Below are 16,020 nucleotides of genomic sequence, written 5' to 3'. Positions count from 1 at the left end.
TAATTCAGATACGATGACACGTGTCAACCAAGTCAGTGAGCCTGACCACCTGATCCCATTAGTCGCCTTTTTTGACAAGCATGGGTTACTGAAGACCAATTCTAACCCGCATCTTCACGAGGTTTTCCAAAGTTATATCATTTGAGCTTTTATCATGTTATTTAGATGCAACTTGCGTTGAGCGTTTTTCCCAAAAATGACAGTTATGATAACTGATTGAAAAGTCTTCAAGGAGCTTCTAGAAGTGGTGATACAGTAGTACATCAATGAATGGAAATGGGGTGCTATAATAAACATGTACTTGCTACTGCAGCCAAGTGACCGCACATGCCCCTGTAAAGCTGGATACCTCCAAGTAGATGGCCTTCAGGACTGCACCAAGCAGGTGTACGACCTTTGTGTCGAGGGGACTTACAGAACACAGACCGGTCAGTGCCTCACAGAGACCCAATGGCAGACATACTGCAGTGAAAAGGTGAGTATGAGTATGAGACAATGGATAATGCAATCTCCGACAATGCACACCCCATACTTGTAATGTACACGCAGACACAATTTTGCCCTTTCCCCCTGTGGGTAAATTTACCCCCAGGGACAAAATACCCATGGGGCAAAAGGGGTGCATGTGAACAAGGCTTAAATGGTCTAGGTCTGTGTTCCACAAAACACATACACTTATGATAGTCATAGTGCTCAGTTTGTTTGGGAATATCGATAAAAGCAGCATAAAACGTAAAATCACTCATGTGGTACCCTTGATAGTTTTGTGTAGGATAGAAAACATTTAACAAGTTTAAACTTTGATGTATTTGAACACTCAATAAATTGTTGTGTTGTAGGTGTGTGATGGTGTGACCAGCTACCGTGGCTTCGACAGGAACCTAGGACTGTGCCTGTGTCGGTCTGATGATCTGGAGGTCCTGTGCAATCTGGAGTGTCGTCGAGCTCAGCGAAAAAGGATCAAGTTCATTTGTGCAGAAAAACCACTGGAGACCCACATAGAGCTAAGGCTCGCAAATGGATCTTTAATTGTAAGAAGCTCACAGTATTTACAGACATTGCATCACAGTTGATTGAGTTGGTTGGTTTGTTGTTTAACGCCACATTCAGCAATATTCCAGCTATATGGCGCCGGTCTGTAAATAATCGAGTCTGGACCAGACACACAATCCAGGGATCAACAGCATGAGCAGCGATCTAGGCAATTGGGATGCAATGACATGTGACAACGAAGTCAGCGAGTCTGACCACCCGATCTTGTTAGTTGCCTCCTACGACAAGTATGGGTTGCTTAAGATTAATTCTAACCCGGATCTTCATGGGGCACGGGCAAAACTTTTGTCATCCCATCCTTTTTGTACATGGTGGCTTATCAGTTTGATGAAAAATATATTAGTGACTGTGAGTATGAATCGCGTTGTTAATGTTAGCGACTTAACGCTTTATTATCACACTGTGTTTGGGAATCTATGTGCATATTCTATTCTATTTTCCAGAGCCAGATTCCATCCAAGAACCTGCTAACAGCTATCAACACTCGTAGCGCTATCACAGAAGACCAGTGTGAGAACCTTGATGGTAGCGAAATCCCCATTCACATCTGTGAAATGAGTGAAACTGGTTTCCTCGGTATTTACGAACCCGACCCTCTGCAGCTCTACGACTGGGTTAACAGCCACACCAAGGGAGACTACACCGGTAACATCACACAGGACACCGATTACAACACAGCCATACTTGGACGTCGACGTCTGCTCGCGACCTCATCTGTCAACAGCTCACTGTTCACTGGTGTTTCCAACCCAACTGTCTGTCTGACCTTTGGAGAGATCATGTTCTTCTATGTGACAAATGACCACTACCCAGTTTATGACAGGTTGGGGTGTTTTTCATTTATCTTTACTTCTTTGATACCCTGAGGGGTGGTGGGGTAGCCTAGTAGTAAAAGTGTTCGCTCGTCATACTGAAGACCAGGGTTCGATTGCCCACATGGTTACAATGTGTGAAGCCCATTTCTGCTGTCCCCACTGCAATATTGCTAAAAGCAGTATAAAACAATACTCACTCACTCACTTTGACACCCTAAACCTTGTAAGAAAAAGAACAAGGAAAAAGAGTTACATTCCTTTGATTATTGTAGCTTATGTCTGTTTTGCTACCATGATAAACTGAAAGAAAATTTGTAAGTCTTTTTTTCACAAGTTTTCCTGACCTATTTTTATAGCTGAGAAATGTCTTATAATATTGTGAGAATGAATGGTGATTTATGAGCTATTGAGAAATAGGTATTGGCTTCCTCCCTGTAGGAACCTGCTTTAAATACCAATATATTGTTGCCATTATTTGCCCAGATCATATTAGTAGGTTTGTCAGTACCTTACCCACTAGGGGTGGTAGGGTAACGTAGTGGTTAATGTGTTCGCTCATTACGACGAAGACCATGGTTCAATTCGCCACATGGGTATAATGTGTGAAGCCCATTTCTGCTGTCACTCGCTGTGATATTGCTGGAATATTGCTAAAAGCGGCCTAAGACCATACTCACTCACTCACTCTTTACTGACAGAATATCCAAAGCACTGGAATTCACTGTGCTTAGATGCAGCCATTAGGACAGCGGGGTCATGTAATCATGGGTGTATAACTTAAATACCATTAAAAGTGGTACTAAATCATCCTCACTCACTCATTGCAGGAATAACCTCTACAATACCAACTCTGACTTTGACTATGGAGGTTTCCGAGCATTGAGTGAAGCCCAAGCTCAACTTTCGACGGCAACGACCCTTTTTGCATACAAATTTACTGAGCCTGGTGTATACGTCTTCTACCTCAACTCCAACACGGACAAGAAAATGGTGAGTACAGTAAATACAGCAAAAGTGCACTTTCTCTTCTAGTTCTCCAGCTTGTGGTTTTGTGATTTAATTCTGCCATGTCCATACAACCATGTCCATCCATCCTGCCACGATATGGCCAAAGGCTGTGTACAACCATGTCCATCCATCCTGCCACGATATGGCCACAGGCTGTGTACAACCATGTCCATCCATCCTGCCACTATATGGCCAAAGGCTGTGTACAACCATGTCCATCCATCCTGCCGTGATATGTCCATCCATTCTTGCCATAAAAGGCTGTGTACAACCATGTCCCATCCATCCTGCCATCCATCCTGCCGTGATATGGCCAAAGGCTGTGTACAACCACGTCCATCCATCCTGCCGCGATATGGCCAAAGGCTGTGTACAACCATGGCCACCCATTCTGCCGTGATTTGGGCCAAAGGCTGTGTACAACCATGTCCATCCATCCGACATTCATTAACCTCCCAAACCCCACCAGCCCACTCACTCGCACTGATCCACTCCCTCACTCACTCATGGCTCATCAGCTCTCATCCTATCTCCCAACCTATTGCTGACAGTGACATTGCACATATTTCAAATCTGATCATTTATTTATTTAACTTATTGCTTAATGATTGTACTATCTTCGACCTTGTGTGACATTAAGTATTAACTCACTCACTCACTCACTATAGTCAACCTTGACATAAACAGGCAGGTGAGCAAACTATTCTTCTTTCTGGACCAATAAGTGTACTTGCAACTTTAGTCTCTATGCATTTCTTTCCCTTTCCCCAATGATTAAGCATCTTCTCGTCATGCTGAAGACCCGGTTTGATGCCCCACCTGGGTACCATGGTATTGCTGGAATATTGCTTAAAGTGTCGTAAAACCATAATCACTCACTCACTTTCCCTTCCAGTACATTCGTGTGATGGCCAGGGATGCACAGTGCACTGAGGATGGTCCCTACTTCCCGACCACATCCCGATACATCATCCAGAACGGAATCTCAGTGTCACAAGACATCCTCAAGGCCCCTGATTGGACAATTATCTTCATTTTGCTCGGAGCGGCATTCCTGGTCATGGTGCTCATGGTCATACTACTGGTAAGAAAATTAGTCTGGATGTGAAATACCACTAATTAAAAAGGGTTAGTGTAAATATGAGAGATGTGGATCACTCTAAAGTAATTTCCGTCACTAAAATCTGGGCACCAACACATTTTACCTTCTGCTATCATTTCAATCCATGGCTGACACTGACTATCAGTACAAATATATTTACAACAATGTTTACCACTGACTTGAGTCTGACGTTGTATTTCTCACTGTTGGTAGTTCTGCAGGTAACTGCCCCCTTTGTTCAAATCACGTCGTTGTCCTCTGCAGGTTCTCTTCAGGAAATACGGTTGGACAAAGACATCCTATCTCTTCCCCTTCTATCGACATCTGGCTCAGCGCTTCAACTTCGACGACTATGCCAGCAAGGGCTCCACTGTTCACCCAGTGAAGAAGTACCACAGAAACTTCCAGGCTCTGACGTCTGCTCAGCCAGACATGGGCTCACATGCAGCCATCTTGGATGGTAGGAGCAGACTGCCACTTCTGATTAATTCTGTTAAAATATCAATTTAAATACCAGATATAATTTTTACAAATTTCAGGACAAACAAGGCAATGTTCTGTCACTTGTGATAGAACAGAACCCACATATTCTGGGAGGGAATGAAACAAATTATATTTCATTACAAAACACAAAACTGCTTTTCATTTCAGGACAAGCATTAGAGGAGGGTCAATATTTTCTGTATATTAGTGAGTCCCACCCACCGCTGTAATAAATGACTGGCTCTTATGCTGTGATTCTTCTATTGTATCGTTAGAGGTGATGAAAGCATGATTACTAGTAAACTATTTAATAACCTCATTCCAGCTTCAGCAGTTGAAGTGAAGAATGATGAATTCTGGGACTACGACAGACAAGTTGACCTGGAATCATTCAATGTGAAAACGCTCTATGACACCCTTTCAAAACAGTCAAGGAGTGTCACTCAGACAATTGGCAAACACAAGGATGAGATGAAACAGTCCTACCAAAGAATGGCCAATCAGAGCGAATCTCTCAAAGGCTTGTGGGCTGCTAAGATGAACCTGTCGGGCAAGAGTAGTCTGGCGACACAGGAAGATCTGGCCAGCTATGAGACCAAGTTGGAAGACTTGGAGATTGAGCTTGAAAGGAGGAAGGAAGTGGGCAGACGTTTTGCTGCCATCTTGGAACAACAGACAACACTCATGACAGATGATGAGAAAGGGCGGGAAAACCACCAGGTAAAAAACTTTTAAGGATGCCAGTGATGTTATTGCCACCTATTATTGCCAGTCTTATGTCACTATTACATGGAGGGGTGGTGGGGTAACCAAAAGAGGTTACAGTCTTCCATTCTTCGCTTGTCACGCCAAAGACCCGGGTTCAGTTCCCTACATAAGTACAATGTGTGAAGCCCATTTCCCCTGCCTTGATATTGCTGGAATATTGCTAAAAGCGGTGTAAAACTAGACTCACTCACTCACACTATTACATGGCCATTTTAACAAGTACTTACCTCATGTGTGGTCCAACTTTTGCATTGTTTTTATTAATTTCCTGGTTTTGTTAATTTCATTATTTTCCATATCTCATCAGCTAATGCCACACAACTTTTCCATAGGTGAATTACCAAGCATGTCTGAGAGAAGGTACACGTGTCCTGATGGATCACGCCAGCAGGATACAGAGAGGGCACCTGCAGGGTGAGGGGGAGGCAATGGAAGAGCTGCACAATGCAGTGGACAAGAGAGTAACTCTGCTGCTGCAGAAGATGTCAGCTGAGGTCCAAGCAGAGTGTCAGAGAATCGGAGCCTGGGGCATTCTGGGACAGGGAACTGGAGGACAGATCGTACAGTCAGGATCACAGGAACCCATGAATAGGAATGCTCTTATTGGTCAGTTGAAATTATTGTGTTAAAACAATTTCATTAAAGGAATAAATATTCATGTCTTAGATATGAAATTCTGAGCTGTGATGAGTTAATGTACGATTTACAAAATTGTCTCATCTCTTGAGGCCCAATAAATGAGGCCGTTGAAATGGTTCATATTTTTTATTTATTTTTTATCTTATTCTAGGTTCTAACCAGTCCATCAAGGCATCAAACCTTCTTCAGTTTGACTCGAAGACTGGTTTGATCCGTCCCAAGCCTGGTACTCGTATGCTGTTGGCAGATGGTACTGTGATGGAGATACCACCAGACTATTTCTTGCATCCTCAAACCGGCCGAGTCCTGCCCATACAAGGCAATGTTGCATATGACCCAATCACAACAAGACTGGTCTTTGTGGTTGATTCAGCTACTGGTAAGTGATCCTTGTAACAAAAACAAGATAGCTGATTCTCCCAAAACTTGAAAACTATGAAATCATTTTGCTGTCTATTTCACAGCCAAATAATTTGTCTGAAGTAACAAATTCAGTACAAATATGCATATGACAAAGGAAAGACAAAGTAAATGCAGTAGAAAAGAGTGTTAAGATATCATAAGAAAGCAGTATGATGCTTGTGTTCTAACAATTCATCCACTAATCCTGACCTCCAGGTGAATCTGCCCGATCAGAGGAGCCGTACATCCCATACGTGCCCTACCCAACCAACCCTCACACCGGTGAACCTGTCAAGACCAAACTGCAGTCACTCGAGAACAAGAGTGACCTTCGACATGGAGCAGCCATCTCAGACCCAGCCTGTGGCCTCAAGGTGCCCATACTAGGAATGACCATTCACCCCAAGACTGGGCTGGTGCTCCCTATAGGTGGAATCCACACTGATCCAGTCACGGGTCTGCCAATACCCATAGAAATCGGGTCCATCATGGTGGACCCTAATGGAGGACAGCCTGTACCTATCCTCTCTGTTGCTATTGACCAAGAAACAGGTAGGTTTTTGTTCTGGAATATACTCCAGGTCCAGGGCCTAGATTTTCGAAGCTCTCTTAGCGCTAAGATAGTCGTAAGTTAATGTTAATGTATGGCACTTATGACTATCTTAGCGCTAAGAGAGCTTCGAAAATCTAGGCCCAGGTCCCCAGTACTCCTTACAGAGCTAACTTGAACAAGGATTGGTTGGTAACACTGTGTAATATGACTGACTGTCTCTGTCAATGTTTCTATACCATGTGTTACCCCGAAGACCCGGGTTCGAATCCCCACATGGGTACAATGAGTGAAGCCCGTTTCTGGTGTCCCCCGCCGAGATATTACTGGAATATTGCCAAACTCAGTCAGTCAGTCCTATACCATGCCTTTATACACTGGAGAAATGTACTCTCTACTGCCTAATAACAATATAGTCAGTATGCATGTACTATAGGCCTGTGGCCTCTTAAGTGCAAAATAAGACTTGACTGACTGTCTCTCATAATAATCCTTGAGTGTGGATTTGTCTCACTTCAAATCCTCACTTTAAAAGAATATCTTCAATAATGACTAAACATATTTGGTATCATGCTGAATTTTGCTCTTAAAATAGTTTCACTGAAAATGTAATATGTTTAACAGATACAGTATCAGAGGTAATTCAAGGTTGTAATAACACACAAGGACAGATTCTGTCACTATGAAGCAAATATGGCTCAGTTCTGACTAGCTTTACTTTAGAACTAGTTTTAGTCACGATATGGCCGAAATATTGCCGATGTGACTTTAAATCTGAACTCACTCACTCACTCACTTTAATAATCATTGTCACAACAGGAGTGGTTGTACCTGTCGGAGGAACAAAGGCAGGGGACCACGGAGAAATTCCAATCATATCTGGGGACTCATTTGTGGATTCCCTCAGTGGGAAGCTTGTGCGGATCCATAGCGGCTACTTGGCGTGATGTGGTGGTGCTGCCCTCTGCTGGTGGCTATCAGTCACTGCTGGACTCAAGTGTTTTGGCCATTGAGGCTCGTGTGCAGGATGCATTACGAGAATACAAGGATGCTGTGTATGCTGCAGGTAGGGCAGTACTTCATTGTATTACATTCTGTTAATGACATGATGAAGGATTCTGATTGTTTGACAACATTACATTGTATTCTTGAATGATGAAGGGGATTTATGGTAGGTCAATATCACATTGTATTCCAGGGATAATGACACAGTTTGATGATAGGCCAATATTGTAATATATACCAGGGTTACTGAAGAAGTCTTCTGGTAGGACAATGTCATTTTATATTCCTGAGATAACAAAGAAGGAATTAGAATTAGGAATCATGTATATTCCACATTGTGAATTCAGTCATCTGTGCTGTTTCAGGTCAGGAGAACAGCAATGTTAGTGTCCGGCATGAAGAAGCAGCTCTGGAGGCTGCTGTGAAGGAACTGGAGAGAGCCAGAAACAGAATGAAGTCTCATCTGCTGAGAACTCAACATGATGTTGCACGCCGCATGGAAAAGGCTACCATCTTGGCAGCTACCGGGGGATGTCCTGGTAAGCAAAACTGCAAAGCTTTGACTGATACAGAGATGCCAACCTTTACGCTTTAGGCGTAATTATTATGATTTTGACCTTTAAATTACGCCATTACACTTAATCTGCGAAAATTACGTTTTGCTATTCGTTTTTTACAAAATCAGTTAAGTGGATAAATTTTCACAGGGAAGTGTTTCTTAACCCTTACTCTTAGCATCGCACTCATTCCAATTAACTTGCAAGGAATTAAAGTATGTTGAGTCACATGACCAACAATTTTCGATGTATGGAGATTCATAATGATTGGTCACATGTGTTTCTGTCTAGAATCTTCCTTTCGTGAAAACGTGTACCATGTTGAAGCGATCGGCTGATAAGTATTACACTTTTTAGCTCCAAATTACACTTTTTGACCTCTAGTATTACACTTAGGCCCCAAATAGGGTTGGCATCTCTGCTGATAGAATTATTTCACAATTTAGTTCCAAAATGTTTGATATTGTTTACTCACACATGCTGTGAATAAATTGGCTCTGGATGATTTAAACAATACTTCAGTTACATCACAGGGTTAATATTTATTGGTAGAAGAGCACCCATATTGACACAGATCTTTGATCAGTTTGATGGAACATAAAATCTGGGGGAAAATTGTAATGAAGCAGAGAGACACCTCAGACCATACTATGCACCAGTAATTTCAGCCCCAGTGTGCCTACCAGGGCCCTTTATATCAAGAATTTAAACTGGTTGATTGTTGCATTTCCACCACTGCAGGTATGTATGAGTTCTCCAAGACAGGGCAGCTACTGCCGATCCTGATTGGTACAACAATGATGGACCCTGCAGGCTCTAATCATCGAGTTCCAATACTTGGTGCCTCAAAACAACAACACACAGGCAGAGTTATTCCCCTTGGAGGCACAATGGAGGACCCTGAGGGTGGAGGTGAGATATTTCCATATATATCAACCTTGTTGGTAGTTGGCAGAGCATTGAAAACAGCTTTGTCCGATATTTGTGTTAAAGATGATATGACTTCTTCATTTTAATTAACCACGAGGTTTTTAAAGAAAAGCAATTCTTTTGTGGTGAGCCATTATAAATAATGAGATTTTTACAATATATTTTATTCATGCCAGTCAGTTATATATGACATTCCTTCTCAATGGTCTTGTAGGTCTTGTACCAATCAACATCGGACGGAAAGCAGTAGATCCTGTCACAGGGGACCTGAGTCCTGTCATCAGCGTAAGAGTAAACCCTGAAAACAAGATGGTCATTCCTGTTACCTTGGCAACAGGAGGCCACAGGAAGAAGAAACCACCACCCGGTGCTCTTGCTCTGTTAGAGGAGGAGATCATTGCAAGACGTGGCTACTGGAGAAGGCAGCGACAGAAGGAACATGAACTCACCCAGAAGGAACATACGCTGACTCAGCAACTCTTGTTTGAATTGAACACGGTGTCCACTAAAAACCTACAACGAGTCCTAGAAGATGTTGATGCTCTTTCACATCAACTCAATGAAAATGCCAAACGTGAAGTTCAGCGTCGTGGAGCATCACAGCAAGACTACTCCACAGTTATCCCATCTGAAATCATCAACATCTTGACAGAGGCAGACAATTTGGAACGAGAACACGAAGAGGCTCATGTTATGGCCCATGTCAAATACACAGATACAGTTAGAAAGTTCTTCACGAAACTGCAGCAGGAGGAGAAGAGATACAGAGACAGGATGGATGATCTGGATGGTGCCATGAACCCTGAGGCAGAGACCACAGCTCTGCAACGCTACCACCAAGGGAAGGCCCGACTCCAGGGTGAACTGCGGGACCAGATCACCAACAAGCTAGAAAGCCTGGATGAGGAGCACTCCTCTCTGGAATATGCCAGACAGAGGTCAGAGCTCTGCTGTGAGGAGGCGAAGGTTGTGATCACAAGGAGTGCCCTGCTGGCCGGGGACTATGACTCTCAGCTGAGCGGCGTGTATGGAGACTCCGATGAGACATCTAGCGACTCAGAACTGATCCCTCTCATCAGGCAGCTTATAGCCATGTTGGAATCTGGAGGTCCTTTCTACCTGTCCCCAGAACTCCTCAATTTGATTAAGGTTGGAGCTGGTGGATCAAATACCAACATTACAAACCTCAACGTTAATCATGGAGCAGCAGGCACTGGTGGTCATGGTCAAGCTCAAGGTCAAGGTGGACAACGTCAAGGTGGACAAGGACAACCTCCACATCCAGGTCGTGTTGAGTCACAGCTTGTAAAGAGTTCTGCTGGAACCTCCAGTGGAGACACTCAGACTGATTCATCAGTTGTGGCTGTCATTGGTGACCCCAGCAAACTGAAGAACACTGGAAAACTTAGCGAGGAGGAGAAGAGACAGCAGGAAAAATATCTGTTTGAGAAACAAGCTTATGAGGCAGCTCAGCTGGAAAACAAACTCAAAACAGAGGAAATTGACAAACTGAACCAACTTCTTGATGAATATGACGCAAAGAAACAGGAGATGCTGGATGAGGTATCAGAGAACCTCAAGAAGAAGATGTCACAAGTTAAATCTGAACACGACAAAGAAAGACTTATAATTGACCATGCTGGCAACACACAGAAGCTCAGTGATTCATTTGACAAATCCAAGCAGCAGGAGCTGGCCAACCTGAGAAAAAAACTGGCAGATCTTAGACGACAGCGGAAGAAAGATCTCTACAGACAACACATGATGGAAGCTAAGAACCAAGGAATTCCTTCTGAGGGTGTCCCAGCCCAGCATGTCAAGTCTTTTGAGGACATGGTGAAGGAAATGATGAAGACTCAGCGGGAACAGGAACAACTGAGGACTGAGCTACAGAAGGCAACAGTTGCAACAGCTGAGGAGGAACCTCTCATGGATGATGAGTTTGAAAAGTGGGTGAACTCACTTGACTTGACCCAGGAACAGAAGGATGCCATGTTGAAGTCATTTAGGGAGAGGAAGACAAATCTAAACCTTGCAGCCAAGTCACTGTTTGACAAGCTGCATCACAGAAAGGGTCGGGAACAGATGCAGCAGCCAAGCGATGAGGAGCTCAAAGATCTGTCAGAGGAGGACAAGAAGCATCTTCTGCAAGCAATGGAATCTCAGAACGAAGCGGACAGACTTAGAGAAGAATCCAGTCTACTAAAGGCTTGGAAAAAATATGAAAAGGTTTGTACATTGCAAAGTAATACATGAATAGAGGAAGAATTGTTGGAAAGACTTTTTCATGGGTTTTTATTGTAAAATTTCAGGTCCAATGTTAAGATGAACTTGAATTGTTTGGAATGCATTCATTTTAAAATATACTTAGATAATCAGCTGCCTTCTAAATAAATTTGATTTATTTAGAAGATATGTCATCACATAAATTAAGAATAGTGTTTGATATCTTTTCTAAAATATTATTGTGAGGTTGATCTTTGCATTTTAGGAACAGCAACAGAAAGCCCAAGAGCAGGCTCTTCGAGAGATGCTAAAGAACACAACTGCCACTGAGCGTGACAGAATAATGACCCAGTTCCATGATGAAGTCCATCGCATGGAGGCCAGGCACCAAGATCAGCGCAGTGGTGCCAATGACAAGTTGATGGCCAAGATTGCTGCACGGAAGCGCATGAAAGAGCAACTCACTAAGGACCAAGGCAGTGGCCTCTGAACTAGACAGGATCACTAAGGCTCATGTATGGCTTTACAATGCTTGTTGGGAATACATCATGGCAATCTATTACTGATTATAAGGATTCTGTTTTTGTTATGATCTAATTGTAGATGTCGCATTTGTTAAGAAATGATGTGTGAAATATTCGTCTCCAGAAGTCATGTATTCTTACCTCGATAACTTTCGTATATGTGAATCATGTTGTAGTAGCCCCACCAGTCAGCTCTGGTTGAATGGACTAACATGTCCTGTGTGTTGCTTGCTAGGATTGATGAATAATATGACAAATTACCTTCAATCTGAGAAGGTGGAAGCATGGTAACCCTGTGATTTAAGTGTTAGCTTGTCATATGAAGACATTGTCACATTTCATTCCCCAAATGGCTGAAATATGTGAAAATAATGTCTCTTGGTCTGCTGTACACCTGCTGAAGTATTTTTTATCCATTTACGCAATTTTGCTGAAAAAACATTTCCTTGCTGTCCAGGTGTCAAGTGGCAATGCTGAAGCTGCTGAGGTGATTACAGCTGTCAGTGATAAATTGAACGGGGACCAGATGACATCAGAGCAGCAGAGTCTGATTGATGCTCAGATGGAGAAACAGGCGGTGCTGGAGACTCTCCAGCGAGAAGAGGACCGCAAGATGAACAACGCCCTTGATGACGAGATGTACAACAACTCAAAGAACATGGGTCATCAGATTGATGAGCAGAAGAAACTGGTGAGTTGTCAATCAACTTTCAGCAAAAATAAATCCTTTTCATGTGTTTCAACTTATTTGCTAGTAAACAGCAAAAGGGGTTTAGGGTTTGGGTGTGTGCACATGTGGTATATATGAAACCCGAACTACTTATTTGGGCATACTGTTGTGCTTGCTGGTGATTGGTAGAATTGACAGACAATGGGATGAGTAAACACTATACTTTATGGTACTGATTGTTGTTCTGCCCTGCCCTGCCCTGCCCCACCCCTTCATACACTCATTAAAACCCACATTCACTCACTCCTCCACTGCATATTGTGTTGCAGGCACTGGATGCCTTGAAGGAGAAGCATGAGAGGGAGCTGGCTCTCAAAGGTGGCAGTCTCTCCGAGGCTGAGATGCAAAAACTACTGGGCAAACACCGCAAGGAGCAGGAAGCCATCGAGCGCAACCTTGAGTCTGAGAGGAACAGACAGAAGAAGGCACTAATGGACAAGGTTGGTACTTCACACTATTAGGTTGGAGTAAGAACCTAAGACGGGAATATTCTCCATTTCCATTTGTATCACTTGCACCATGTACCTTTAACCTTCAAAATTTGGCTTGACATCATAACATGACAACAATGCTGACAAATGATGGTGACTTTCACGTAGTCTTCAGTTAACCATTGGTTGCTGGGGGACTACATCCAAAATAATTGCTAGTTTTATCAAGTGTAATGGACATCATTGTTGTATTTAAGTTTCTCTATTTTTGGTTGATGGGTAGCTTAATTACATTGAGATCATGTTTCTAATTAATGTCTGTCCCTTTCTTATATTCTTATTGCATGTTTTTGTAGTCAGGCCATGCCCTTGAGAAATGTTCATGGTTTGTTTGTTCCCAGATTGCCCAGCGTCGCCAGCAGAAGATGCAACAACTGAAGCAGAAGCATGACCTGGAGATGTCGGAGGAACTTGTTCATCAGCAACAGGACAGAGACAAACTCAACGAGATCATCGCCAAGGATGTTGAGGGACGTGCCCTTAAGGACTCCGTAAAGGTAACATTCTTAATGTGCAAACAAACATGAACAAAGAACATGAACAAAAGAACATAAGCAAGAAATAATTTGGTATAGGTGAGCTTCAGAACCAATGCTTGTGAACTCAAACTGATGGGATGTACATCTGACCACACAGTCTGAAATCGTTTCTACCACTTTCCACATTTAAGTCCCTAGTTGCTGTGTCGAGCTGCTTCTCTCAAACATGCCAGATCATGTGATCATCGGTTCAAATCCTTGGTTATGATATTTGGTTTTTCAGTGCTATGACTGTGTTTGCATGTTTTCACTAAATTCAGCTCACATTTAGATGAAGCACCATTATGTGCTTCTCAAAAGGAAGTTAAAGGACATCTGATCCTTTCAGATTTCTATAATTAACTGTAATATCATGACAGATTAAGTATAGTTTTATGGAAGAATTGTGTGTTCTCATCCCACCACAACCAATGCTTCTTGTAAGAGGCGACTAACGGGATCTGGTGGTCAGGCTCGCTGACTTAGGTTGACACATGATCGTATCCCAGTTGCCTAAATCGATGCTCATGCTTGTTGTAAAAGGCGACTAATGGGTCAGGTGGTCAGGCTTGCTGAGTTGGTTGACACATGTCATTGTATCCCAATTGTGCAGATTGATGCTCACTGTTGATCACTGGATTGTCTGGTCCAGACAGACCACTGCCATATAGCTGGAAGTTTGCGGAGTGTGGCATTAAACAACAAACAAGCAAAACAAAATCATGTGTTCTTTGGAATTTTATATAACAGAAATACTGTTAAGAGTAATTCACACATTATTACACATCAATACAGTGACAAGATAATCGGCGATTGCTTTTCCATGAAATGAGGATGTTGTCGTGTTTAGGGCAAGGACGGTCAGGCGGCAGAAAATATGATCTACACAGTACTGAGACAGAGGCACATGAAGGAGGCCATCCATCTGGAGGAACAGCTGGCCCGGGAGCGTGATGCGGCACTGAAACGAGCTCTGGTGGAAGTCCAGGAAACTAGACAAGCCGAAAGAGACAAACTCACATCAGCATTTGAACAGGTAGAGTAGATGAACACATTCCCCTGAAATACAATTATGTATTAGGGAATTCTATAAGGGAACAGAGAGTATTGAATAAGTCTCAAATTTTCTTAATTTCAGGAGCTTAGAATGGGATGAGTATTGTTGATACAACTGAGTACGGAAATGGGATGGAAGTGTTCATTTATGAAATATATTTTCTTTGGTCTAAATGAAATACTACAGGTAGTATACAAGTGGAAGTGTGACTTTGTCCATTTTGGGTATATATCCTTGACATCTGGTGTGTTGATTATAGTAAGTTGTTGCTTCAGGAGCTGATGGACCTTGTGGCCAATGCTGGGTCCATGTCCCACGCTGACCTGGCCCAGAAGAAGCAGCAGCTCCAGAAACAAGAGGAGGTGAGAGATGTTGGGCCAGGGTAGGATCTCCAACTAAACCCATGTCCATCTTGTGTGAATACATGTTCTAAAGTGTCTGCTCTTCTCAGTTCAGGAGGGGAGGTGGGGTAGCCTAGTGGTTAAAGCGTTCGCTCGTCACGCCGAAGACCCGGGTTCTATTCCCCACATGGGTACAATGTGTGAAGCCCATTTCTGGTGTCCCCCGCCGTGAAATTGCTGGAATATTGCTAAAAGCGGCGTAAAACCATACTCACTCACTCTCAGTTCAGGCAAACTCCAACCCAAACAATACACCCCAATCTAGTTTCAAATGCTGTCAATCTCTACAGAATATAGGAAAATATTCTTTCAACTCAGCTGTGACATACACACAAATGAAATTTGCACCTGTGGTTTTTCGATGTCTGGATGAAACAATTACTCTTCCTAATTATCTGGTGTATATACGGCTGATCATACCTGGGGAAATATACCTGCTCCTCCAGACAGCTGCAGTACTGCTACTCCTCACTTGACACTCCCTAAATTCCTTCCTAACACCGGAGACTGCCTCTGTGGTGCAGTGGGTAGAGCATCCGCCTGGAGAGTGGAAGGTCGCGAGTTCAATCCCCGACCGCGTCATACCAAAAAGACGTTAAAATATGGTACTTGTTGGTCCCTGCCTGGCTCTCGGCATTAATGGGTACAACAAGGACTGGTCGGCTCAGAGTATAATGTGTCTGAGTGGGGTATTCATGCTTCACTGCGGCATAGTATCTTAGTGGGCTAGCACTATAAAACCAGCTTAAATCTGGGCTAGT

The 16,020-nt window shown here is 43.1% G+C and overlaps 1 protein-coding gene across 1 annotated transcript in view; it reads left to right on the top strand.

Moving 5' to 3' along the window:
* Positions 1-16,020, top strand: part of LOC124284353 — a 166,157-nt gene that overhangs the window by 141,707 nt on the left and 8,430 nt on the right. Inside the window, 22 exon segments of the mRNA XM_046720439.1 lie at positions 314-475; positions 840-1,031; positions 1,497-1,876; positions 2,696-2,858; positions 3,772-3,960; positions 4,243-4,438; positions 4,787-5,181; positions 5,562-5,835; positions 6,020-6,247; positions 6,487-6,822; positions 7,640-7,764; positions 7,766-7,886; positions 8,191-8,364; positions 9,124-9,294; positions 9,527-11,541; positions 11,804-12,010; positions 12,012-12,053; positions 12,520-12,753; positions 13,062-13,232; positions 13,625-13,780; positions 14,652-14,837; positions 15,134-15,220. Of these exon segments, the coding sequence (XP_046576395.1) occupies positions 314-475; positions 840-1,031; positions 1,497-1,876; positions 2,696-2,858; positions 3,772-3,960; positions 4,243-4,438; positions 4,787-5,181; positions 5,562-5,835; positions 6,020-6,247; positions 6,487-6,822; positions 7,640-7,764; positions 7,766-7,886; positions 8,191-8,364; positions 9,124-9,294; positions 9,527-11,541; positions 11,804-12,010; positions 12,012-12,053; positions 12,520-12,753; positions 13,062-13,232; positions 13,625-13,780; positions 14,652-14,837; positions 15,134-15,220 (6,204 nt within the window).

Source organism: Haliotis rubra, unplaced genomic scaffold (assembly GCF_003918875.1).
Source record: "Haliotis rubra isolate DU_JTF1 unplaced genomic scaffold, ASM391887v1 Scf334, whole genome shotgun sequence".
Taxonomy (NCBI): domain Eukaryota; kingdom Metazoa; phylum Mollusca; class Gastropoda; order Lepetellida; family Haliotidae; genus Haliotis; species Haliotis rubra.
This window is presented reverse-complemented; position numbering and strand designations above follow the sequence as displayed.